This window comes from Podarcis cretensis (assembly GCF_951804945.1).
Source record: "Podarcis cretensis genome assembly, chromosome: 2".
In the NCBI taxonomy this organism is placed as follows: Eukaryota; Metazoa; Chordata; class Lepidosauria; order Squamata; family Lacertidae; genus Podarcis; species Podarcis cretensis.
In genome coordinates this window covers 44,914,162-44,940,919 of record NC_137171.1, presented here as the reverse complement: position 1 = coordinate 44,940,919, position 26,758 = coordinate 44,914,162, and the positions used below count along the sequence as shown (strand labels likewise).

Here is a 26,758-nt window from a genome sequence, read left to right as displayed (position 1 = left end):
TAAAGACTTCCACTGGGTATTCCGAGATTCTGATGTTTTGACAGTTGGGCAGTTGTTAAAGAGAGTTCTCAGAGATCCACTCAGAAGGAAGTTCATCCTTTTTTTACAGATCTCATATACCTGGTAATTATTTTAAGACTTTTATCTTCTCCAATAAATTCATGTGAGATGGCTCTCTTACAATATAGTTACAACCAATGACTACGCTAAGAAAGATCACCTCTGTAAACTAGCTACTTCCAGGGACACCACTGGAGCTTGTTATGCCAGGAGTCAACCTTGCAGGTGAATTTGCCTCTGGGAGGGGGGTACCTTAGTGAGGCTCTAGAAATGGGGAAGGCAATCTGCAGCCATTGGATTAATTTCACAAAGGTGGAGGAAACCCAGTAAGAAAGAAACTCTTTTAGGTCCGTCCCTCCCCAAAAATGCTGCTCTTCTGTCCATTTAAATCAGGGATGGGGAAACCTGTGGCCTTTCAGGTCACTATGCTCCAACTCCCATGCTACATATCCCATCAGCGTTGAAAGTCTTCAAGGCCAAGGTGATCCCGACAATTGCTTATGCCATCTCAATTTGGGGGACTTTTGTCAACCTATCTCACCTGGAGGTCATTCAAAATCAGTTTTTAAGAGGGATATTGAAACTGCCCAACTGTGTAAGTAATACAGCGTTACGCGTGGAACTTAATACTGTATCCCTGGAAAATGCTCTGTGGAAGCACATACTTTGTCACTGGTTATCTCTATGGCACAATCTCCCAAACTTGTACTTGATACAATGTATGTGGAGAGATGATTTCCAGAGCCCATGGGTAAAAAATTTACAGCTGAAAATTACGGCAATGGGAATCTCCCCATCCAAATTACTAGAGCAGGACATAGTCCCAGCTAAAAGAACAGTAACCTGTAAACTAGAGGAGATGGACTTGCAGCAGAAAATGGTCTTGGGCAATGGTACCTGCTCACCTCTAAATCTTGGTTTATTACCCCTCTTAAGGCTCCCAAACTATTTGAATTCTTTAACTTCCTCAGCTCATAGATATGCCTTTGTAAAGGCAAGATTCAACACCTTCCCATCGAACGTGCTGAGAAATAGATTCTCCAATGGACAGATATCGCTCTTATGTGATTGTAATTGTGGGGCACAGGAATCGTTGCATCACATAATTTTTGACTGTCCTTTTCACTTACCGGCCCGGAGCAAGTTTCTTGCTCAATATCTTAAGGGAATTGCCGATGATACGATTGAAGCCAAACTGAGATATCTACTAATTGATGATGACCCCCTAAGATCACTCATGGTTGCCAGATTCTTGATCAGCGTCCTATCCCTAAAGAAGAGAAACGGACTCCTGTGTGGCTCGGATAATCCCTTTAAACCATGATCTATGTTTTAGGTGATATCACCATTGTTTTAAACCATGATCTATGTTTTAGGTGATATCACCATTGATATCCTTGATTAATTTATGAGCAGAGGGCGATGTATAGGTTACAAATTTATTGTAATGTATGATGGTGGTCTTTGTTTTTATTTTGCTTTGGTTCCTGTTTGTCTTTTGTAAGTTTTGGCGATTTTAAATTTGGAGGTTTAAGTATATTATGTTGGTATGGGAAACTGTCGTGTAACGGGCCAATGGCCGTAATAAAGATCAATCCAATCCAATCCAATCCCATGAGTCTCAGGCAGCAAAGCCAATGGTTAAGAATGATGGGTGTTGTAGTCTGGCAACATCTGGAGGGACACAGGTCCCCCACCCCTGACTTAAACTGTTTTAGGGTATTGTGATTTATAAAATTAATATTATTATATAGTAGTAAGGTTGAACACAAGGGACACGGGTGGCGCTGTGGGTTAAACCATAGAACCTAGGACTTGCCGATCAGAAGGTCGGCGGTTTGAATCCCCGTGACGGTGTGAGCTCCCGTTGCTCGGTCCCAGCTCCTGCCAACCTAGCAGTTCGAAAGCACATCAAAGTGCAAGTAGATAAATAGGTACCACTCCGGCGGGAAGATAAACGGCGTTTCTGTGCGCTGCTCTGGTTTCACCAGAAGCAGCTTAGTCATGCTGGCCACATGACCCAGAAGCTATCTGCAGACAAACGCCGGCTCCCTCAGCCTATAGAGCGAGATGAGTGCCGCAACCCCAGAGTTGTCCACGACTGGACCTAACAGTCAGGGGTCCCTTTACCTTTAAGGTTGAACACGCCTAGCAAAATGCTGATTATTTCTTAAATTAAGCATCTGCTGGTAGGCGGTAAGAAAAAATAAGAATAGAAAGCTTTAATAATAATAAAAAGTGAGTTTTTAAATGTTTTAATTTTGTAAACTGTTGCCTTTCCCATGTTGTGAGCCCCAAAATCAGATTTCCTGCAGTCAGAATACTTACTGCCAGTTCCTGCCCACATGTCTCACAGTGACATAACATAGCCATTATGTGCCTTCCGCAGGTCAAAGAAATCAAAGTACTTTTAACCCCCCACTTCCATGCCACCAGATATGGGAGCTGAAGTTTGCAAGACTCTGGAACGCATCTATAGCTGAATACGATAATAAACCAAGGGTGAGTGGCCATGGAGGTTTGTATCTCATTATCTTGCTGGGTTTGTAAACATGTCACAAGGATGCTTTACTTTTCAGCCTTTCCACCATTCACTTCAACTCTTGGTTCAGCATGACTCTACCCAAAGATGTGCCTTACACTCTGGAAACTAATGACATGTGATTTCAGAAATAATTTGTTTTCATCTGTGTACCTATATATGGCATTGGAATTGTGGAAAGGCAGACATGAACTTCTAGCTGTGCATTTTATAAGCGACAAAGAAGCAATGCATGACTCCAGTTTCAGTATAAATGTAAAGTTTGATGTTGCTGTGAACACTAGAAGCATCACCAGATTCTGCGTTCCACTCAGCTGGCACTTTTGTTTACTTGGCAACGAGGTCTTGGATAAGTAAACGCTACTCTCCAGATTCTGATTCTAGAATTCCAGGATTACCATCGTGGCCTGTTCTCTAATTTGTTATATTTTCTTCTCAAGCATGACACGTAGGTAGGCTCTTAAGAAACATGAGAAATTCCCTAAGTGTTGATTGGTGTGCAGTTTTATTCCAAATTGAAGTAAAAAATTGCTCTAGGTTTTACATGTCTAATCTGCCATAAGCAAGGAAGTAAACTAGAAGGCTGGTCTCAAAGTTTGTAATCCCCTGAGCTATTGCTTCTCATCCTTCTTAACTCCTAATCTCACCCACTTCTGTGGGCCAGGACAGCTATCAGTGCCCAAATCCTTCTAGTATTCCCCACCAAGAGAGATATCACACATTCGGTTTCATTCCTCTCAATCTTTCCCCATCCTTGCTTCAGCTATGCAATATCCCACCTGTTCAGTGTCCTCAGTTCTTCGGCAGCTGGAAAGCAGGTGGGAGTTTGCCACATGAAGGCTGTCCCTTCAGGCAGAGAAGTACGGCATTATGATTCTGCCCTGCAGACTCTTATCCATCACCAGGATCAGCAAACATTCTTTCCCCCCTTGTACACCTAAGTCCAGGTTGCTTCCGCCCAGCAGGTACTACGGTATCTTCACAAGTAACTTAATATTGGTCCTATTTACTGTATCAGGAACTGTCTGCTTTGCCCTTGCTACAGCTGGCATTGAAACAAGAATTTAGCAGAATTTGTATAATGGCATCCTCATTCTGGGGAAAGCTTTCCTTTCTGCAACCTTTGCTGCTCACATTGAAAGCAAAACGAGGCCTGCCACTAAGAAAAGAAACGTTGGCAAAAGTTTATCAGGGCCAGTGTGTGTGTGCACGCACATTCATCATGGCAGTTTTTTAAATAAAAAATGCAATTATTTCTCAAGTAGCCATATTTCTGCCATTAAATATAAACAAATCAGAAAAAGTGTTGCTTTGGGCAAACGATTCCGCCCCCCCCCCATTTATTCCATATGTAAAGAAGCAAAAATAGTGATTTGCTGCACAAAATGCATGTGAGGGCAAATCAGTTTGCAAAACTTCAGAGTGCTTGATAAACTAGGATAGGGTACTCTATTTGGAACTAAATTCCCAAGACTGTATTTTAGAATAAACTGCAAAAGTTCAAGGGGTCCGTCGCTTTCCTTCCACATCTCTGTTTTGTCTCGTGAGGCAACAAGCGAAACAAAACTCTTAAGTCTTTTTCTCTCAGCGAGGAACTCTTCCCTATTAATGTCATAGTCATGATCATTATTTAGTTGACATTCATATTTATCATTCAAAAGATTCGATGGAGTAAGGAAGGCATATTTTTCAGCAAGTTCATGAAGCTGTTGAGATCTCTTGGTGATTTCTTAGATCACTCTGTTCAGTGAAAGAAACATTTCTCTCTTCAACTCAGTTTCATGACAATTCAGCATCATCTCATGATTCTTCACCTGCCAACAGTTTCTTCTTTCTACACTGACAATCCATGACTATCCCCAGATCATCACAAATTTCTTTTGTGTAAGCTACTGAATTGTTAACTAATTTGTCTCTATTTTCAGTTTAAAATGCTTTTAAAGCCTTGAGCTTCATGCCACATTGTTGTACTCTATATTTGGTCCTTTGGTTTGGAGGTAGACCTGTGTGTTGTTAGGTTCTAGAAGGATGGATTCCGAAAGCACAGGAAGGAAAACGATTGAAAAGTATCAGGCAGCCCGCCATCATCTGACCTGGTACTTTCTTCTTCACCAGTTGAATGCACTTCTACAGCATTTAATATTTGTGAGTGGTTCTTTTTTACAAATCACAGCATCTCCCTGTGCATTCCACTGCGTTTCTACTACACGCATGACACTTTTGACCGGTGACTGAAGTCTTGGTGTGGCTTTGCCTTTTCCTATTTTTGTCTTAGAAGGAGGGGCCATCTCTCTATGGAAGAGTACCTGCTTTAAAGGCAGAAGGACCAAATTTAAATCTGGCATTTTCTCCGGATACGGCTTGGAAGCCTCCCACCTAAAACCTGGCAGGGCAGCTTTTAAAACAATAACTGATTACATTGGGCTCAGTGCTTTCACATTCAAGTCCAGCTTTCCCAACATCTGATAACAGATAAATTGCTATTGTTATTACCTGCCCTTCGCCCTAAGGTCCTAGGATGGGTTTCGTGAATTAAAACACTATGTAAAAACAGTTTAAAAGGACCTGTTGCATGGATCGACAGTGCAAACTTAAACCATGTCTACTCAGAAATAAGTTCTGTTGTATTAAAATGAGGCTTGTTCCCAGGTAAGAAGGACTAGAATTTGCTTTCCTAATACGGCAAGAAAATGTGTTGGGGCCAGCATTACACTCTCCTTTAAATGCAACTTTTGTTGTTGTTTAGTCGTTTAGTCGTGTCCGACTCTTCGGGACCCCATGGACCAGAGCACGCTAGGCACTCCTGTCTTCCACTGCCTCCTGCAGTTTGGTCAGACTCATGTTGGTTGCTTCTATAACACTGTCCAACCATCTCGTCCTCTGTCGTCCCCTTCTCCTTGTGCCCTCCATCTTTCCCAACATCAGGGTCTTTTCCAGTGAGTCTTCTCTTCTCATGAGGTGGCCAAAGTATTGGAGCCTCAGCTTCACGATCTGTCCTTCCAGTGAGCACTCAGGGCTGATTTCCTTAAGAATGGATACGTTTGATCTTCTTGCAGTCCATGGGACTCTCCAGAGTCTCCTCCAGCACCATAATTCAAAAGCATCAATTCTTTGGCGATCAGCCTTCTTTATGGTCCTGCTCTCACTTCCATACATCACTACTGGGAAAACCATGGCTTTAACTATACGGACCTTTGTTGGTAAGGTGATGTCTTATTATGCAACTTCTTATTATTATTATTATTATTATTATTAGGGAATGGAGGAATCCCGCAAGCCCAGCTGAGCTTTGAGCTGGGTCAGTTTTGGAGGATTGGGGCACGATCCCACTTACAGCGGTGGGAGACGAGCACCTATTACAGCAAGAGCCTCTTTCCTCGGACTGCAGCCGAGTCGGTCCGTCACCCACCTACAACACCCGTTAGTGCCTCCGATGTGATCAGACCCCTTGCCTGGATTAGTTCGTTTTCAATGAAGCTGCACTTTGGGCGCTTCTTGAAATTGCCCCGCAGGAGAAGCGGAGCAGCAGCAGCAGCAACAGCAGCGCCGAGAGGGTCGGGACAGGGGAGAGGGGCTCGGGCGGCGGTAGCCTTGGCGCTGGTTTCAGAGGAAGTCCACGGGCGGACAGACGAATGAATGAATGAGCGAGCAGGACTCCCCCGCGCGAAAAGGAGCGCGGGAAGGCTGCTGTACGCAAAGAAGCCAAAGGGCTCCGAGGTGTGCGCGCGCGTGCGCAATGCGGCGCCGGCGTGTAATCTCCCCCTCCTCCTCCTCTTGCTTTGGGATCTTCCATCCAGAGCAGGATCTGCGGGGGGAGGGAGGGAGGGAGGGGGAGGAGAGAAGCGGCTAAAGGGCGGGGAGAGCACCTTCTCGCCCTCCACCAGCTACACAGCGGGGAGCGAGAGGGGGGCGGATATGCATCTCACCTCCGCCCTTCCCGCCAGACTCTAAGTTCAACATTGGGGGAACTGGCGGCGGAGGGGGAGGAGAGGGGGGGACTGCGGGAGAGATAAGTTTAAATGCTCCCCCTTCTGCCTGGGCTGCAGTATTTTTCCAGCAAGAAATAGCTGGATGCCGGGTAGGACAAAGGCTGGGGATCCCGGTTTGGAGGGCGAAGAGAGGCAAAAAGGTAAGCGCTGCGTGGGCGGGCGCCGTCTTCGCACTTTGTGGGGAGTTGCGGACTGCGGGGCGGGGGGGGGAGCGTCGTGCAACTTGCAGTTATGGCTCTTTTCAATTCAAGGTAGCCTGCCTTTCAACAAAGAAGTTGTGCAGTTATGAGCGCTCTACCGGGAGTGGGGGTGTCCGAGAGGGAAGAGAGAGAGAGGTTTGTTCCCAAATCTTTGGAGGTAGTCAAGGTAACAGCCTTGGTGAGAGCTCTGCAAAGGAGGCGAGGAGGTAGTAGATCTCTCGGGTAGTAGATCTCTCAGGTGCCCTCCCTTCGGATGGGCTGGTGCACATGGAAGCGTCCTTGGCGGCTTTTCTGCAAAAGGAAAGGGCGCGGGGAGGGGGAGGGACCCGTCTTGCAGGTAAGGCAGACCTGTGGCCGCCGAGATTCCTTGGGCGACTGTGGCCGCATGGAAGTCTGCAATTTAATAAAGCGGGGAGAAAACCCGGGTGTTTGATAGAAGTTCGCTGGACTGAATTGGACCGCGGTAGAAAACGTGGGTGTAATTGCCCTTTCCCCTTGCCCTCTCTCTTTGGGCGGGGGGAGGATGTTACAACTAAAAGGTCTCAGCCAAAAGAACTCAATAACAGCCAGATCCCATGCAGGGACATGTGCCCTGAAGCCTGTTGATTTCCGTAGGATGGGGCTGTTAGGCTACAACCCATGAACAACTTGACTAGGTAGAAAATGTTGGTTAATCTGGTTCACTGTTTATTTCTCCCTACCTAGGTATTGCCTTTCCCCCCAGACCAGATTTTGGATGGGAAGTCTAAAGATGGAAGAGCCATGGTGGAAAGGAGACCTTGCAGCAGAGATTCATCAGACTTTGAGGTTGAAGGTCAGTTAGCCTCCCTGTCTCTGCACTCTTACCTGCTCTGCCTTTGCTGTGTCCAAAACTTTTTTCCGTGGTGGTTGATTCTTAGAGTGAAAGACTGCAGTCCTCAATGCACTTTAAATGGGAGCAAGTTAGAAGTACATTGCACCTTACACCTTAGGTTGCGCTGTATGGAAGAGAGATACTGGATAGGTCGTCTTCGTCGTCGTCCCCCCATCTACCTCTAGAAGAAAGCAGTATGTACGGTAATTACTCTGGACTCCATTGATAGTGTTGATTCCTTTCCTGCTCCCATGTAGTGTGCTGTTGGAAAACAAAACAAAACAAAATCTTAAATTGATACATTCAGCCAAATTATTTTTCAAGGTGGATGAGAGCCTGAATTGCATGCTAAAAAGATTGGCTCACTGTCTTCAACTCTCTTGCAAAAGCTGATAAGTAGTCACTGTAGATTAAAGAGGGAGTGAATAGATAGTTTAAAGCAGGAGACTGAGGCCCAGTCCTAAAGACAGTTATTTGGAGTCAATTGGATTTGTTTGCAAGAAAATGTGTGGTTAGGATCAGCAGCTTTTATGGAAAAGAGTGTGGTGACGCAGACAAGGAAGAGGGCCATATGAAAGCAACTTTTCACTGGGGGCTTGATTAGGACACATTCATTCTAAGAAGGATATGTGTGAAAGGGATATTGCCTTGCAAATGGGTCTGGGAGTTGTGATAAAGCTGACAGTATAGGTTTGTCCTGAATGAGCCCCTTCCCTGAGCATATTCAGTGATGCACCTTTCTGAGCTCCTATAGCATGAAATATATACATTTACAAGGAAATGTCTCTCAACTGTGTTAAATTCCTTATTAGTTCTGGTGAAAATCCTTGCTTTAATATTGCGGGTGCTGTGCACCTGTGCTGGTCTGAAGTGGTTACTGCAAGCCTGCTCAGGTTCCTGTCCTCCACTATACCTAGCTTTTTGTCCTGTCCCTCCTCCGTGAGAGATGTTTCCTCTTTCTGGGGGTTTGTTCCCATGTCTTGGCAAAGGCAGTGTTTTTGGAGGGAGGGCCTTGAACAGGTGTCAAGCATGACTTGGGGGAAATGTGTCTTAGGTTCATGTTCCTGCTATTTGCAAGTATGGAGGGGGTATCTGCATGTCGAGTGTTGCATCTCAAATTAACCAAAAGCCTTGTGGCACTTTAAAGACTTAACAAAATTTATTATGGCGTAAGCTTTTGACAACTACAGCCTGCTTCACTAGATGTATGACGCATCATCCTGTGTTGACAGGTTTATATGCAGAAAGAAAGAAAGAAAGAAAGAAAGAAAGAAAGAAAGGGGTTAGCCATGAAGTTAGAGGGAAATGGAGATGTCGGAAATACAGGTGGTGATAATTATGTTAAAAGTGTGGACGTATGTAAAATCTTTAGTGATCTTTCACAAAGCATTGTTGAGGATAACATATACATTCTGGCATGGGTAAGCCTTGAAGCATGAGGGTAATCTAAGAAATTGTCATGGGCACAATGGAAGATCTTTTCACAAAAGGAAAACTAGTAATTCTCAGAACCCTCCACCAGCCCACACAAAACAGTCAATAGCAATAGGCTGCAGGGCATATATTTCTCACCCCTCCTACACCTTCCTTTGGCTTGTATTTTTCCATTGTTCATTGTGTTCTTTGCTAACAATTGGAATATGTCAAAGTGAATATACTTGTTCAAGGTGAAATTTACACAGGAAAAGTAACTTGAATTGTTGTGTGTTTTCTTTGGAAAGAAAATTATGTATAGCTTTGCCTTTGTGTGTAACTTATATATATAGCTGAATGAAATGCCACAATAGACGGTTGCCCTGGGTCCTTTTAAATCCTGGGAAATAATGAGCAAATGTCAGGATTTCATTATAATTTGATTTTGTTATCATTTGGCACACCTGTCCCTTCTCAACAGTAGATAGTTTGGATGGTTTGCCAAGAGGCAATGGGCAGGTCCACCGTCCCTCAGACCATGTGGTGGGCTGGACTATATTTTTTGGGGGGGGGGGGGGAATGAACGAATTCCTATGCCCCACAAATAACCCAGAGATGCACTTTAAATAAAAGGACACATTCTACTCATGTAAAAACACACTGATTCCTGGACCGTCCGTGGGCCAGATTGAGAAGGCGATTGGGCCGCATGTGGCCCACAGGCCTTGGGTTGCCTATCCCTGGCCAAGAACAACAAAAGCCCCTGAGTGTCTCAGCTAGCCAGAGAAAAATTCTTATCCAAGGGTTGGTTCACTTGTGTTTCCCACATGGCATACCCACACGGCAGAGAGCTGCCAGCCCATTGAAAGAGAGTATCCTGCACTAGGAATTGGTACTATGTGTGTATTTTAAGACATACACATTCTAATTTTTAACCTGTACACAACGAAAAATACCACCTGTGAATTGGCCCCAAGGCTTGAAGGAGAGAGTTATGTAATACTTGGTTGTCTTTAAGCTGCTACTTTTTATATATACCATACTTTTCCGTGTATTAGACAAGGTTTATGTAAAAAATAAACTGGGGTCGTCTTATGCATGGATAGTGGGTAGGGGTGACGGGTGATTGGTTGCAGCCACAAGCTGCAGATTGTCTTTGGTGTGTGATTGGTTGTTTCAAGGGTTGCTCTGGATTGGCTGCCGCTGTGTCAATTGTGCTTGCGATTTCCTTCCGCTTTTGGCGATCGGGCAGCTGCTTGTTGCAGACTTGAGCGATTGTCAGTGAGCGACGTGAGCGATTGTAACCATCGGGTTATTTACTGCACTCCCCCTCCCACCCCCAGAAAAAAACAACAATGTTGTGCCATTTTCTAAATTTGCCATTTTCTTATACACTGGGGCATGTTATACACAGAAAAAGTACGGTATATGAAGGATATATCATCTTAGTTTTGTATATGTAACCCTTTCTGACATCAAACAAGAGGATGGAGGTATATGTTACAGTAAAAAAAAAAAGTTTGTTTTTCAAAAAACAGTAACAACCACACACTTATTTCCAATAAAGAAAACAATACATTAAAACAACGGAGTCCAGCAACTCTCCTGGATTTTGAAAAAAGAATCCCATCTCCATTATTCTTCAACTCTCGCTTAATGATATTTATGTCTGTTGTAGCAATTGTAAGGATCTTTGCTAGGTGCTAGAGGATTTTTAATGGTCCTTTTCTTGCCACTTGTGTTATATACTAATTGTATTCCATGGGTTCAAATTGCAATACGTAACTATAAAGTGCAAGTAATAAAAGAAGCAAGAAAAAATACAAATAATTAAAAAAATGCTTATCAGCATTTAATGTGATGGCCGTTCCATCTCCTATCTTCAACCCAAATCCATAAGTATGGTATGGATTACCTGAATGAAACTCATTGGAAACAGTTTGTGAACGCCTGGACTCGTGATGTCATGGTGCTGTGTCCATCCGCACTGCACTCTGTGAGTGGAGTGGCAAAATGTCTGGTTCCTAAATTGCACGAGGAACCTCTGCAAGTACAGTTTTAGGCATGTGAACGGCAGCAGCGACAGACCAGGAGTTGGGGGCAGGCAACTCTTCCTCCTATCATCACATGAGGGAGAGGGATTCCACGCCTGTTTCAGTGTCTATCAAGGCATGGCAACAGCCTAGGCTGAGTTTCACAAAACTTTGAAGCAAGTAGGGGTTGGTAAGGTTTACATTGGAACTTAATCCTTCAAAAGCCACCATGTAGTTATTCCAGGTAAGTGGACTGGTGACTGGAGACATCAGAAGGCAAACAAAACAATGTTTTCAAGTGGCAGCAGTCTGGGGGATCAAAACTTGTTCATATACACATGCAATGTGTAGGGCATTCGGTTCATTTGTATGTGCTTTTAAGCCTGCTTTTGTGCCTTATGCTTTATTGTACAGTAAACACAATCTTTTCCCAGTAACCCACAAGCAGTGTTGGCTTTAAATAACACAATATATTTACATAGGATGCCTTCTTTTACCCAAATTGCCATGCCCCACTACCGCCCAAGTTTTTCTGAAAAAAAGTTGTACACCACCATACCCTACATTGTACAATTTGGAACAAGTTGTAGGCCCTACACCATTTGACATATGGCTCCTTGCTTGCTTTTGCAAAATTAAGTTCACATCCTCAAATAGAAAAGAACATAAATGGGTTGCTGGCTCCCCAAATGTACTGTGCTTCTGAATTCAGCTTTAGAGTGGGATCGAGTCCTTAGAAATTTCCCCCCTAATTCTTTTTATTATTTTTTTATAGAGTACATGGGAAGGCAAATGTTTTGAAAGACAATATTGTTGCTTTTGTTTAATATTCTAAGCAAATGTTCCAAGACACACTTCTGACTAGAAATACAGTGGTGCCCCGCAAGACGAATGCCTCGCAAGACGGAAAACCCGCTAGACGAAAGGGTTTTCCGTTTTGGAGGTGCTTCGCAAAACGAATTTCCTATGGTCTTGCTTCGCAAGACGAAAATGTCTTGCGAGTTCCTGCGGGGTTTTTTTCCTCCCCCCCCCTTTTCTAATCCGCTAAGCCGCTTATCAGCTGATCCGCTAAGCCGCTAATAGCGCTAAGCCGCTAAGCCGCTAATGGGCTTGCTTCACAAAACGAAAAAACCGCAAGACGAAGAGACTCGCGGAACGGATTCTTTTCGTCTTGCAAGGCACCACTGTATTGCTCTGAAATTGATTCTTAGGCATATTTCACTGTATTTGGCAAAGGATGACATCCTTCCGTGTCAGCTTGTTGTGCAACAAACTTACTCTTGCGCTGCTGGGCTTTTCCTCCTCCCCTTCATTCAGCACCAGATCTCTTCTTGAAGATTTGGCAGCCCTTCAGAGCAGATGTGGGCAGCAGAGGGAGGGAAATCTGTGTTGTGTTCCCTGGCGCAGTCAATGTTGGATAGTGCCTACAGTATTTATTGAGTGCCCAGCAGATGATGTGATGGTGCCTATACTGCTGAGATGAGAAACCTGTGGCCCTCCTGATGTTGAACTACAGCTCCCATCATCCCTGGCTGCTAGGCATGCTGGCTGGGGCTGCTGGGAGTTGGTTGTCCCACATAATCTGGAGGACTTCCCCAACCCTGCCCTACTGACTTCACATGACATTGGTTCTCATTTAGAAATGCCAAATGTGTGTGGAGGAGTGATGGCAGAATGATGCCCAGTCCTGTACCAAATGGCGTGTCAATGCAGGTGGCGGCCATTTTGTGTGCATTCAGTTGATGTGTGATCTCGGATGCACGGGTCATTTTGGAAAGAGAAGGTATGCACGTGGTGTCTATGTTGTGGTACATTATCGGCCTATGGACCTAAGCTGCTTACCAAGCCATCAGGTACAGCATGCCTCGCGTTGAATCTACTGTAATTATACTCTTATACGGTAAACATTTATTGTAAATGAAGAGTTGTGTCCGTGGGGTGGGGTGTAAAGGTGGTGTTTTGAGTTGTACAGTGAGCATTGTAGAATTCCTTGCTAGCTGGAAGACGGGGTGTTTTGGTTGTAGACAACTTTTCTGGAAAGCTGGATCCTTCAAATACAGCCAGCTCAACTCCATCCCTGCCTGGGATGTTTTTAAAACCTTCATCTGAAATCTGCTGAGGTCAAATGAGATGTTGCCTCTTGGAACAAGACTGGAGGCTTCCATCTAATAATTGTTATGTTAGCTTGTGAATGGGCCTTGTGTCTAAATAGACAGATAAGCATGTTTGCCTGAGGAAATGGGTCCTCTTCACCTTCACATAAATATTTACAGTGCCGTCCTTTAATGTAAGAGGTCTTATCTTGCAGTTGGTTAAGAAGTAATTCATGAACTGGCTTATCCTTTAAAAAACTAATTTCGTCCCATTTTCATACTTTTAATACAGTGGGCCAGTAGGTGGGCTTCAACTTTAAATTTATTGTCTGGGCTGCAATTTCATTTTATGCAGTTTGATTAAATAGTGCCCCAAAATGACTATGTAAGTCATTGAAAAGTTATTGACTTGTTCTGAACCCGTAAATGGGTGATTTCTAAATTCTTTACTTGGCAGAGCCAACAATGGAAGATAAACTTTTCTTTTGAATTTGCCTTTGGGTTCCAGCCTTCTGCTGAATATGCCTCTAGGCCAAACAAGACCTGAAGCCAACTCCTTGAGTGCCTAAATTAACATGTCTTAAGTTTTCTAGTGTAAGTAGCAGCTGTTGGGGCCCTGAGCAGGATTGAAATGTTTAATCCAAAACACACACACACACACACATGGGGGGGGAGCACTTTTCCCAGGTCTAATATGTGTGACACAGTTGTTAGTGAAAAATTAATTGTACACCTGTAGGATTGGTTTTAACTATGCTTTGAATATTGTATTTTTTGTATTTTATCTTTCTTTGTATTGTACACTGCTTTGGTGACCTCAGGCTGTCAAGCAGTTTATACATTTGTACAATAAATAAAATAATAGCTCCCCTTAAAAACTAACAATTATTGTGGCAGTCCATGAAAGGTTATACCGTCATAAATGCATTGGTCTTTAATGGGTGCAGCAGTCTGTTTGTTTCTTTATAAATAATGTTGGTTCCTGGTCTTGAGCCCTGTGGGAGGGAATTGCTAGCTGATGGAGGGTTGTTGTTGTTGTTTAGTGTGGCTCTCCCCCTGCCCATTGCCTAATTCTCAGGAGTATGAATAGTTGTCACAAGTTGCATTGTCTTTCAAAACAGGTTGGATATTCATCGAGAACAAGAGCTGGGTTGCTTTTTATTGCGTTAGTTGCTAAGCACTTGCCAGAACAGGTGGTGGATGGTGATCTGTGGATTTTGGCTTCTGAAATGGATATTCATGTTAATACCCCTTCTCTCTCTCTGTCTCCCTTTCTTTCCTCCCCCTCCTTTGTGTTGCCATAGGAGCTGAAGCTGCCCGTGTACAAGGCCCATTCTCCGCAAATCGGGATGCGGCGCTATTTTGCTGACCTCTTGGCCATCCTCAGCAGCCGCTGCCAGCTCTGCCCCACAGCCCGACACCTTGCTGTGTACTTGCTGGATCTCTTTATGGACCGCTATGATGTTGCTGTCAAACAGCTCTATGTCATCTCGATAGCCTGCCTCCTCCTTGCAAGTGAGTAAGCTTGCCTGTTAATACATACATGCTGTTGCGGTTATTACTTGTCCGTGGGGGGACAAGTAAGCTGTTTATCGGTTAAATGCCCTAAGCTGATGAAAACATTTTTATTTCAATTCATTAATTTTAGGTTGTTTATTTTGAGCAGGTACCATCTAAAGCATTTTTGAAACCATGGAACAGGAAAAGACTATTGGTCCTGCCCAGAGGAGTATGATATAGTTGACTATTGCTCTTTGCCGTTTCTCTTGCTTTTAGAACAGAGTATCAACAACTTTGCCTAGAATTTCCTGCAGTGATGTACTTCTTTTTTGCTCGTATGGGGAGGAGCCTTAAGTTTCAAGCTGTGCTCAAGAGAAAAGGGATTCTCAGCTGTTACAGAGAGTAACAGGTTCATTTTTATGCCCTTTAAATGAGGCCGTGGGTGATGCTTTTCCTTCAGATCACTGTATTATTCAGAGCCTGTGGGGCCCATCACATTGATATTTAAATATTACTTGATAATTGTGGATTGAGCCCATGGAAAGGGTTTCCTGTTATATTTAGAGGGCATCTTTGACCCCTGCCAGATTATATTCATGGAGAGCAGATACTGTGCCAGTTCATTCTCAAACTGCAGCCCTTTCTATGTACTTACCAATGATCCATCCTGAGCTATATCCTCCTAGAATCCCTTTAGTTTTTGGCCACTTTAGAAAAACATAGTTGTCAGCCTTGCAGAGAGACACGTGTCCTAATAACCCAAAGCTTTGTACAAGGGAGGAAATGCAGGTGGGTAACTTCGGAACCAACCCTTAGAGTAGCCTTCCACAATGTGGTGCCCTGTGCATGGTCCTCTCTGACCACTGGCCATGCTAGTTGAGGCCGATGGTGAATTGGTGTCCATCTTTGACAGAGGGTCCAAGAGCAAGTTAGAGAAGGCTTGTTTAGAGCCTCTCAAGTCTCTTTTTAAAGACTACAGCTGGCAAAAAGAATAATTGCAGGTGGATTAACCAGGCCAAGATAGACAGGATCTACTTTTTGCCAACCTCATGCTTGCATAGCTTGTCCTGTTAGCATGTTGTATATATTCCTGTCCAAAGCTGCTATACTGACATAATATTTTGTCAGGATAATAATAATAATAATTGTTCCCCGGCCAGAGCCAGGCTCAGGGCAGCTAACATCATAAAACTAACACAGTATACAAAGAACATAAAAACAGGCAATCAATTAATTAAAATACATCTTAAAATTAGTTCAGAACAAATTAAAATCTGGACAGATGGCAGTCCACAGGTAAAATTGAGAGTGGTTAACATTCTCCAGGGCCAAATGTTACCACTAGTCTTATAAAGGACCTGTGAGCAGGCTAGGAGGCCTCTTTAATGGTTGTTCTTATACAGAAAGAAAAGAATCAGACTGAACCCCGACCAAAGGCCTGGCAGAACAGCTCCGTCTTGCAGGCCCTGCGGAAAGATGTCAGATCCCGCAGGGTCCTCGTCTCTTGTGAGTGTTTCACCAGGCCGGGGCCACAGCTAAAAAGGCCCTGGCTCTGGTCAAGGTCAGTCTAATCTCCCTGGGGCCTGGGATCTTCAGAGTGTTATTATTTGCAGACCTTAAGGTCCTCCGTGGGGCATACCAGGAGAGGCGGTCCCATAGGTACAAGGGTCCTAGGCCATATAGGGATGAGCATTGTGTCACAGTAGTTTTTTTTGTTTTTTTTAAGGCCAGTCCTTGATTAGGGTGGCCGCAGTGTTTTCAGAAGCATCTAGATTCCAAGGGAGCAATCTAGAAAGGAGATAAGGAAGTGGTTGTAAAACTACAAAAGCAGCAGAAGCTGTTCAGTGTCTTATGGCTGCTACCCTTCCTCAGTCCATTGTCTGGCCTTTGTATTCCACTCTGGCAAAAAGGTGGGGCAGGGGAGAAAACTTTTCTACTGCATGTTATCTTAAATCCTGCTAGGCTGGAAAAATATTGATGGCAAATAAAAGAAACTTGTCAAACTGGAGGGAAAAAGATTCTTGGAATTTGTTAAAGTAGAGACTGGACTGGGTTCTTCCAAGGCCTATAAATTCAAATATTGAGCAGTGCCTGTTGGAAGGGTTGGGATAGTTGTTTAAATCGCACTTTCCTATTAGTAATAGTTGACATAAAATAAAAGTGTATAATCAGATTGAGGCATCTAATCATAAGCCTGCATTTTTATCAAAGCTTATATTTTTGATTAAGGCCTGTATCTTAAAAAGAGCTTAAAGATTTTCAAATGTTTATGCCAGGCAGAAGACCAGCTGCCTAAGAACCTTGGCAATGTTTATTCTCCTGGACAAGGGGGCCCCCTGATTTATAGCAGAAAACAATTCTCAAAGTCGTAAAAAGGGAATTACAGGCTGAGAGCCAAGGTTACACTGACCCTACATATTACAGAAAATAAAAAAAAGAGATAAACATAATTAAGAGTGGGTAAATAGTAAAATAAAACCATGTGCCTCCCATTAAACTTGAGCCATATTTTCCTAAGGTTGAAAGGTCAAGAGCAGTGAAAAAGGCAACTGGCTTGGCTGGAGAAGATAGGTTTCTTCCTATCTTATTTTGAGGCTGGAAACTGTTCCTTCCTTTTTTACTTTGAGAAGGTTTATTCTTCTAAAAAGCTATCTAAGTTATGTATTAAATATATTGGCTTAAATGTAATTATGCAAAGGATTTAGAAAGAAAGAAATGTTAAATCCTTATGCTAGATTCTTATTTCATATAGTTGGAAGAGATCACAGGGGCCATCAGCCATCAGCCCAGCCCCCCTGCCAAGCAGGAAACATCATTAGAGCACACATATGGTTGTCAGGCCTTTGTTTAAAGACCTCCAAGAGAAGGAGATCTTTCAATGATGATGTGAACTCAAGATCCTTGACATCTGTTTAAGATAAAAAATTAAGATTAACCATTTGTTTTGGAGGGCAATAGGGCAAGGAGGGCAAGAGGTGAGCTGGTAATTAAGGTTCCTTGTTGAGACACATGTAAGATATATTACTACTTATTTGTCATTTATAGATAGAAGAATATATAGCTTTTTGTTTCCCATAAAAGGGCAAAAGGAAATGGGTGTATCTTTTGTGATTGGTTCTAGCAAACAGCCAATAGGAATTTCAACCAGGCTGATTGGACAGAGGCAGCCACAGGAGGAGCAAGGGGGCTGGATTAAGGAAATATAAGTGCTGGCCAGAATGGCAGGAGGGCAGGCCAGAGCTTGGTAACCATATACCACTGTGCCTCTCATTTATTTGTCTGACAAATAAATTATTATTTTAATTTCTCTATTGCTGTGTTGAATATTTCATTCCAGCTAAGCGTTAACCACAAGCAGGGTGCTACAAGATAACCGGATTGAACATAACGTGTATTTTCCTCCTTTTTCTTTGAAGGGGGCCAGCATTTTTCCATATGTGCTGGTCTTGGTTATGTACCGTATTGCATCTTTATGTAAAATAATACATTGCTTTCACACATTGTGAACTGCTCTAGTTTTCTTCCATGTTGTCTCATCAGTGAAAGTGGACTGCATGCTTTTCTAAAGCTCCCATAATTTTATACTCTGTACTATTTGTTTTTGACTAGAGCAGGCATAGGCAAACTCGGCCCTCCAGATGTTTTGGGACTACAACTCCCATCATCCCTAGCTTCAGTGGTCAGGGATTATGGGAGTTGTAGTCCCAAAACATCTGGAGGGCCGAGTTTGCCTATGCCTGGACTAGAGTTTATCTCATGCAGTGGCAACGGCTGGCTGATAAATCTCTGAATTCTGGGTTTTTCAGCATTGGCTTCTAGCTGAGTTCAGGAGAATCTAGATGGAGAGAATGCCTTGAACTCAAGTGGCTTGTTCTTTCTTTTCAATAGGCAAGTTTGAAGAGAAGGAGGACAAGGTGCCCAAACTAGACCAGCTGAACAGCTTTGCTTACATGTGCAGCCTTAACCTGGCGCTAACCAAGAAAGACCTGCTGAAGATGGAACTTCTGCTCCTGGAAACTTTTAACTGGAATCTCTGTCTGCCAACCCCGGCGCATTACATCGATTACTACCTCTCTGCCTCCGTTAGCGAGAGCGATCTTCACAATGGCTGGCCTATCACGTCCGTGACCAAAGTCAGAGCTTTTATGGAGAAATATTCTCACTATTTCCTAGAAGTCTCGCTGCAAGGTAATTTCTTGGTCCAGAGGCCCAAGGCCCATGTCTCCCTTGCAGTAGTCTTTATCAGGATTATAGCAGTCCTTGGATATGGGGAAACATTGTGTTTAATGCAAATGCCACCAAAATATTTGTCTCACCTTAGAAAAGGCATGAAATCAAAGCTCAGGCTTTGGCAAAGGGAATTATTGCTCTTTGAGGCCTTGTTTTGGGGTTAGGCATACTCTGGACCAAGCTAACCCACAACTTGTTTTAATATATGGGGGCTGGGTAGAGGCTGCCGCAAGTAGAATTCCACTCTCAGGATTCTCCTGTTGAAGGAAAGGTGGAAATGTGATTTTCATCCATTTTCCCTTTACACTGCAGCTCCATAGGAGTTGGTTGTTGTTGTCTTTTTGTGGAAGAAGTGTGATTTCAACCCTATGTTTGCCACTGCTTACCTCAGAGCAAAGAAGCCAACCTTTGCTTCTAGAACTTGGGATGGTAAGCTTTTGCCACCCCACAAGGAAGAAGCAAGTTTGAGAACCAGTAAAAGCCACATTTCCTCAATTTTGCCCCTAAGCCAATGCAAAATATAAAAACGAAATATGCCATATTTGGATATTAAAGCCGGGCAATACTTGGCATGTAGTACTGCGTGTTTGTCTGGAAGTAAAGCCCACGGAGTTTAATGGCATTTTCTTTCCAGTATGATTGCAGTCTTAAACAGTCTATAAAATCTGAGATCAGATGGCAACGATCTGTCATATGCTGGGTTAAGAGCGCCCATCAAAGCCTGAGTTATTGCCCATAATAAAAGTTGCACTGTGCACACAAAGAGACCACAGTAGATTTAGTGGCATTGCTTGCAAGAAATGCTGACCTAAGTTGACTTGCTCTCTCTTGAGCCAAAGCTGTCATTGTGGTGTCTTAGTCTCCAGCCAGAAGGCTTATACATCACATTAGCCTGCAGCCAGACTTGCTGGAAGAAGTTGACAAAGTCTTGCCATTTATGGATGGAGGTGCTTGGGCCTAATTTTGAAATTCCTTTTCTTCCAGATCATGTTTTTCTCTCGTTTCGGCCTTCTCTGGTTGCTGCTGCTTGTGTGGGAGCCTCGCGCATCTGTCTTGAGGTTTCTCCTTCTTGGACCGCACAGCTCCAGCTGTTAACTTGTTATTCCTGGGAGCATATTGCTCCATGTATCGAACTCATGCTTGTGTAAGTTTTGAATAAAAACAGCCACCTGATGAACATTGTTTTATTTATGTGTTAGTTTTTTCAGGCGACTAATACGTCAAATTATGCGGGCAGAATTTCAAACATTAACATCTACGTGGTGTGACTCCATGTTGACTGCAAACATGTAGCGTCCCCAGTGCCCTAGCTATTTACAGTTGACATAGCTGCCTGCCTTATTAATAATACTCATGCAAAGATCCAAAAAGCCTCAGTGGTAGAGCTGGTAAGCCCACTGGGAAACCTTGTTCCCTTTCTGTACAGATGAGCGCAGTTATTTATGACATGGCTAAATTTGGTGGCCCATTCCTTTTCTTTAAAAGGTCTGGTACACACATCCAGACCCTGGTCTACTAATTTCTCATTGCTGATCTAGGACATAAGATGGCAAATGGTATTTTGGTGTCTGTAACTTTATTGTAAATACTATAATTTTCAGTGCGGCTTTTGGAAACATGATTCTAAAACATTCCATGCCTGCCAAATGGCCTGAAGCATTCCCAGACATAGGTGTAGAGCAGTGTTTCCCAAACCTGGGTCTCCAGCTGTTTTTGAACTACAATTCCCATCATTCCTGACAACTGGTCTAGGGATGATGGGAGTTGTAGTCCCCCAAAAAAAACCCAGCGATTGCTAGTTACTTACCTGTCACATTTTATTTTTCTGTTTCAAAACCCTGGCCTTTAAGCTTGTGTGTGTTTTTATTTTTATCTAACAGAGCTCATGATAAGGACATCAAAGAAGCCAACAAGGAAAAGGATCGTGTGAAGCTGTTGCAGCAGCAGCAGCAAGTTGTGGAAAGCCTCACCCTTCAAACCCCGACTCAAGTTCTCTTCCAGCAATCGCGTTATCATCCCCTGGCCCAGCATTCGGCTGTCGTTCCGCAGTTCCACTCCCCAATCCAGGATCTGTGCTCGGCTTACCGGAACTCTTTACAAGCTCCTCAACTGAGTGGCCTTGCCTCGGGCCACCATAGCGATTCCCTGCATTCCTACTCCACCCTGCAGACCAGCTTTCAGCCTGTTTTGCAAACAGTGTCCATTCAAGGGCCTATCACCATGCAGGTAGCCATTTCAACGGAGCCCAGGCACTGCCTCGCTCTGACCTATGGCAGTAGCTATTTTAGCGGGCATCCTTCTTACACAACAGGTTGTTTTGATGGATGAGCACCTGCAGAGGAAGGGGGTGAAACAGGACCAGTACATCTTGGAAGGAAAACATTGGTGGTATGTAAACTGAGTTGCACCTGCCACCATAGAAAGGAGCTCAATGAAGCAACTACTTGCCAATAGCTTGGACAAAAACAAATCCCTCATTGATTTTTCTTTTTTCTTTTTAACATTTAAAACATGGGTGCCTTTCCTGCAGAAGCAAGATTTTTCTGAGAAGAAATGCAAAAATATACCTCGAAATTCATGATGCTACTTTTGCAAGAGTGACTTACTGAAATTGGGGTGGGTGGGGAATGTAGACACGTCCCTTTCCTCTCCTTGCTTCCGTCCGTCCTCCATAGAAGGGGTGCCAACGAACTTGAAATAAATAACACTGTAATTAAAAACAGTACTCTGAAAAGCAGAAACCTGGAGAAACTTCTGGCTATCAGATATACGTGTATGATGACTCTCCCGTGAACACAGTTTGTAGTGGCAGCTCATAACACTGGAGCCTTTTGTTGACACTAACAAAGCCTATATTTCCTTGATACCTCTGAAACTGTCACTGGAATTTTTTTAATGAATGTTCCTTGCTGTGCTTTGACTGGAATTTTCACAGAACAAGACTTTAAACTTGGAACACAAGTCAAACCACTTTTGCCTTAATTTGTCTGATGAGGCATCACTAGACAAAACACCACTTGGGCCTCAAGTTTATCGTATTTTTCTTAAAATGTAATCTTAACTTTACCTCTAAAATATTTAAGATGCTGCTGCCTTAAGTAACTAAAAGATCATTTTGTGGGAAAACATGGTTTACAACTTATGTCAGGGATTAATGTTTACTTGAAAACAATTCATTGTCAAAATGTTCTTAATATTGCAGGAATCGCTGCCTTTTAGTGTGGTATGTTTGGTCTTGCCGTTTGAGTTAGTTACCTAAATATGGACAAATGTGTGTGGAAGGAGTTGATTTTCTTTTTAAAGGGATCCATGAGTAAGGGAACCTGAGGTAACCTTGGAAACTGGTCAGTCTTAAAAGCTGCAGTCCTTGAACCAGAGTTGAGGCTGTTCGTTTACAGCCTGCGAAGACATTAGGCTGCCGTTTACTTTAAGCAAAGGCCTACTGATAATTTTTAAAACTCACAATGTCACTTAATAGAGACACCATTTTAGCTCTTGTACATCCAAAGGCTTATTCTCTCCCCCTCCCTTCCCCCATTACTTGAGAGTGGAGCCACACATGCTGGAGAAAGCAAAGGATTATGAAGCCTGTGTTTTACTGTGTAAACCGAATCCTAAACTGTAGTGAGGCACTTGCAGGGACATAAAACAGGGAGCTGCTGCTTACCCCACCTACCAGGTCCCCCATGCAAATGTTACTCCCAAGCCATTTAAATTTCTTCCCCATTTCCTAAGAGGCACCAAAATCAAAAGCGAAGCCTGTCTGATGGGAAAACAGTTGATGTCGAGGCAGGTGTAGAGGGAAAACTCAATTGATATGTGACAAGTACTCAACCCAGCCACTTAGATTTTATTCCTGCTCCCACACTCCACATTTGCAGTACCTCTGCAAATGCAGATTTGGGAACAGAGGGTTTGCCAGATTAACATGATGTTTTGCCTTAAGTCCCATTGATTCATTGCAGTTTAGTTCCACTTATCTGTACTTCAGGATCATGATCTTAACTATGCTGGTGCGATTAAGCTTTCCGCAGGATTTCTGTGGGTTTGGTTTTTTGAAGATTCTTGCTAGAATATGAAGTGCTCACTTGATATTCAGCTGTTTGTCCTGTTAGTCACTGAAAGCCAGTATTGTTTGTGAAAAGGGTTCTCAGGATTGCAATACAGACTATGTGCAATATATTGCTTTTATTCTGTCTAGAGTCCAGTGTGTGTGTGTGTGTGTGTGTGTGTGTGTGTGTGTGTGTTGGTAGGATGTTCGTCATTCTGCTTTTTAAGTTATATAATTTTTAGAAAAATAGTTCGTGAGAGGGTTGAGTTGGATTTTAGAGTGCAGAATTGTGTTTGCCCTTTTCAGAGGAAGTATGTTGGTTGGGCACTGATGTCTCTAAAGTGTACTGTAGTCTGGGCATGTCACACTTTAAGCAAAATGAAAGTAGATGTTGTGTTCCCTTTATGTTACAGATTTAAATGAAAAGTGTTTATGCAAAAAATTAGAATAGTATCCGGAAGTTTTCTTTTTGTATTTATATACGACTTGGTATCTACAATATTTTGTGTGTTGTAAGCAAATTTTAACCACCTAATTGTGTAAATACTACTGAGGAAGCTCTGGTTGTAGAATCCAATGTGTTCATTTTATTAGCCTTGCAGAGAAGCCTCCCCCGCCCCCATTTGACATTCGTAAGTATCTCCATCTTACAGTAGGTTATTCAATAAACACAGTGCGAAATACTGATGTGCTTGTCCGCTTTTTGTATACTCCTATGAAGAAGGGTCTACCCACACTATTTGTGCCCTCGGGTCATTCGCTTTATTGAAGTATTTCACAGTTCCATTAGTAATAATTAAAGTTCTTCTCAGTATTTGCAGGTGAATGTGATGTTTTCCTAGTATATGACGCTTTATTATTTCATTGGCTCTTAATATGCTTAGAACTGCAGCAGTGGATCACACACATTTATCCTAACTCGTTTCAGCCTCCCGTTAACTCAGCATTGCAGTTAGATCTAGAGTCACCGGACTTCATTCAAGTCATTTATGAAAGAAGTAACAACGAAATGGGACATGCTACAATATGGTACAAGGCTTTGGAAGAAAAGCTTTGGGAAACCATGTCTGCAGCTGCTTCCCTTTCGGATGTGTACATTTCCCGCCCCCGCCCCCTTTGTAAAAACCCATCATGTTGCTATTGGCATGATGATTATCATATGATAAACCCATTTCTTGGTTCGCTGCAATTTGTGATGGCAAACCTAAATTCATGACAGCAGAGTGGTTTCATTTAACTATAGTTGCACATGGCAGTTACGTATGACTTGAGAAACCTGTTTGTGGAATGATTGCTCTGAGTTCTACGTACATCCTTTGCATAGACTGATGGCAGCAGGATTCCTCAAGGGCCTGTTCCGATGATGCTCCCGCCTATTAATTATTCAAGTGTGTGAGAGCCTTGGATCTGTGTGCATGTTCCTAGCCCCCGTCAACTCTACTGCCAATGTTAACCAAATGGTTGGCAAGGTACCATAATGTAGAATTTCACAATGGGCAGCCAACTCATGACGGAAGGTGATTATATATGTAGGGTTAGAGGAGACTGTTCAAATATTGGTGGGATCAGCTGGCATAGGTCATGCTGTCTATGCAATGTGCCCATTGTCATGGCAGGAAGTCAGAACAACCTGTATTTTTTATGACAGCTTAAGACACTTAAAGTGGAGCTCAACTCAGCAACTTGGGAAACATGAATGGGAAGAGCAATGTGTCTCATTTACAGACTACTTTTAGCTTGCCACATGTGCAGAAGGCTCTTGGAGTGGGAGAATTGCTGATCATCCCCTCTGTGTCCCTGAAAATGTAACTCCAGAGGATTTGGGGTTCTCCAAAGTGGGCTTGTGGCAGAGTGGGAAGCAGGAAATACATTACTCTCCTCTTGCCTTCCATTTGCAAAACTGTTTGGCTCTAAGCCCTCTTCTGTGCTATGTCTAAAAAGAGCCCCTGAATGAGCAACTGCTTTCTCCGTGGCTTGTGACAAACTAAATTCAAAGCTGTGTGACTTCTAGAGCTATGGACACTTGGAAGTTGAACATAATTCAGTATCTTGGGACACTCGGCTGTCATGGATTTTAAAATCAGTTACTCTTAATATTGCAATTGTCTACCTTGCAAAGTTGCAAATGCGATTTGAAAGTGTGATGATGCATGATGAATTATCCCATGCTGGCCATCTTTTTTTGCATGCACACAAATATAAAATGCCCTGTTTATTAAAGACTCAGAAATGGGACTTTGAGACATTTTTAACTGAATGAACAGCTACACATAAGAAAATCTAGTGATGAGAAGTTGCATTTATTTCTAAACCACCCATTCTAAAATTAATGCTGAAGTGAGTTGTGAACACCATTGTTTGGGGAAGTTTTTAATGTTTATTGCTATATTGTGTTTTTAATATTCAGTTGGGAGCCACCCAGAGTGGCTAGGGAAACCGAGTTGATGGGCGGGGTATAAATAAATAAATATTATTATCATCATCATCAGAGTGGATACTTGGTGTAAAAAGACGGGACCTGCTTTCCTATAGAGAAAATATTACTGCTGACTTTTTCTGGCAGAGAAGTTGAAGGCTTCTGAGCAAATGCTAACCAAACTCCTTTTGGGCTTTCAAGTTACTTGTATTGAATTGGTGAAGGCCTAGAAAAAGTTCAAATAATATTTTCATCCTTGGTTGCTTTATAATGCCAGGCAGTAGAGATAGTAGATCCAAATTAAATAAAGTGTGCCTTAACCTTAGTCTTTTTGGCTCAGTTGGCCTCAAATTCTGAATAAATTTGTCTCGGTGCCCTTCTGCAGACTGTTTTTCTATTGTACTCATTAGGAAGCTTCCCTTTGGCTGGATGGTGTCTAGACAGTGAGAGCCAGACAAAGGTACTTATTTCTTGTCTGAAATTCAGTGCCATTTCCAAGGAAGGGTAAATTGGTGTGGGTGGGAGGAGGGGTAGCAGCTGTGTAAAGGTGCAGCAGAGCAAACATCTGTGCTTAAGTTTTGGGGGATGAAAGTTCAACCCCTGATTTCAGATGGAAATGTGGCATCATCTCCCATCAGTCAGCAAGCAAGAGCCTTAAAGGATTTGTGCATTGTGAGCTCTGACTTTGGAACACATGCTCGGGTCTGGTTGCTAAGTGACTGTGCAAGATCGAGCCCCAACACATGGCTTCCCTGTAATGGAGAGCACAGCATCTGAACATGTGTTCTCTTGTTTTTCCTCCCTGAGAGCTTAAAGAACAGTAGAATATTGTTGCCTGATCCTTCTAACTAATGAGCTTATCTCTTGTTCAAGGAATTGTGTTTGCCGTGTGGGAAGAAACAAGCCAAATAAACTCAGCACATGCAAAATGCAAACATTTGTGAGTGCTCAGAGGAGCAGGAGCCCAGTAACAAAAATATGAAGTTGTCCTTGTAATAATTGAGGAAGGTTTTGCATCATGTGTTCAGATGGCTGGATCATAGGGTATCAACATACAACTTTTTTCTTGGGGTTGCAACCATTACCCAGTGTGGAAATGTCCCCTGTTTGGTGGTGTTGCCCTGGATAGCAACACTGAGAGCTGCTTTGAATGCCATAGAATTATAAATAATACCTTCTTTAACACATTATAAAAAATAAGATGTAATGCTATCAGGTGAGAGTGGCAATTGGCCCTACGCTATGCACTGTTGGAAAGTTGAAAATTCTAGCAAGGTGAAGTAGGAACATAGGAAGTTGCTTTATATTTAGACCCATTTTGCCTATTGCACTTGCTTCCAATCAATAAATAAATGCAGAAATAAACAAAGTTCTTAAG

At 43.0% G+C, this 26,758-nt stretch overlaps 1 protein-coding gene across 1 annotated transcript; it reads left to right on the top strand.

Moving 5' to 3' along the window:
* The first annotated feature begins 80 nt into the window (after nucleotides 1-80).
* On the top strand, nucleotides 81-23,647 carry CCNJL (cyclin J like). The gene is given in 8 exon segments (XM_079967747.1): nucleotides 81-285; nucleotides 2,450-2,562; nucleotides 7,497-7,508; nucleotides 7,510-7,605; nucleotides 14,488-14,698; nucleotides 18,572-18,871; nucleotides 19,898-20,057; nucleotides 20,794-23,647. Coding segments are annotated over 8 exon segments (1,362 nt in total). The 5' UTR covers nucleotides 81-263; the 3' UTR covers nucleotides 21,242-23,647.
* Nucleotides 23,648-26,758: the final 3,111 nt, after the last annotated feature.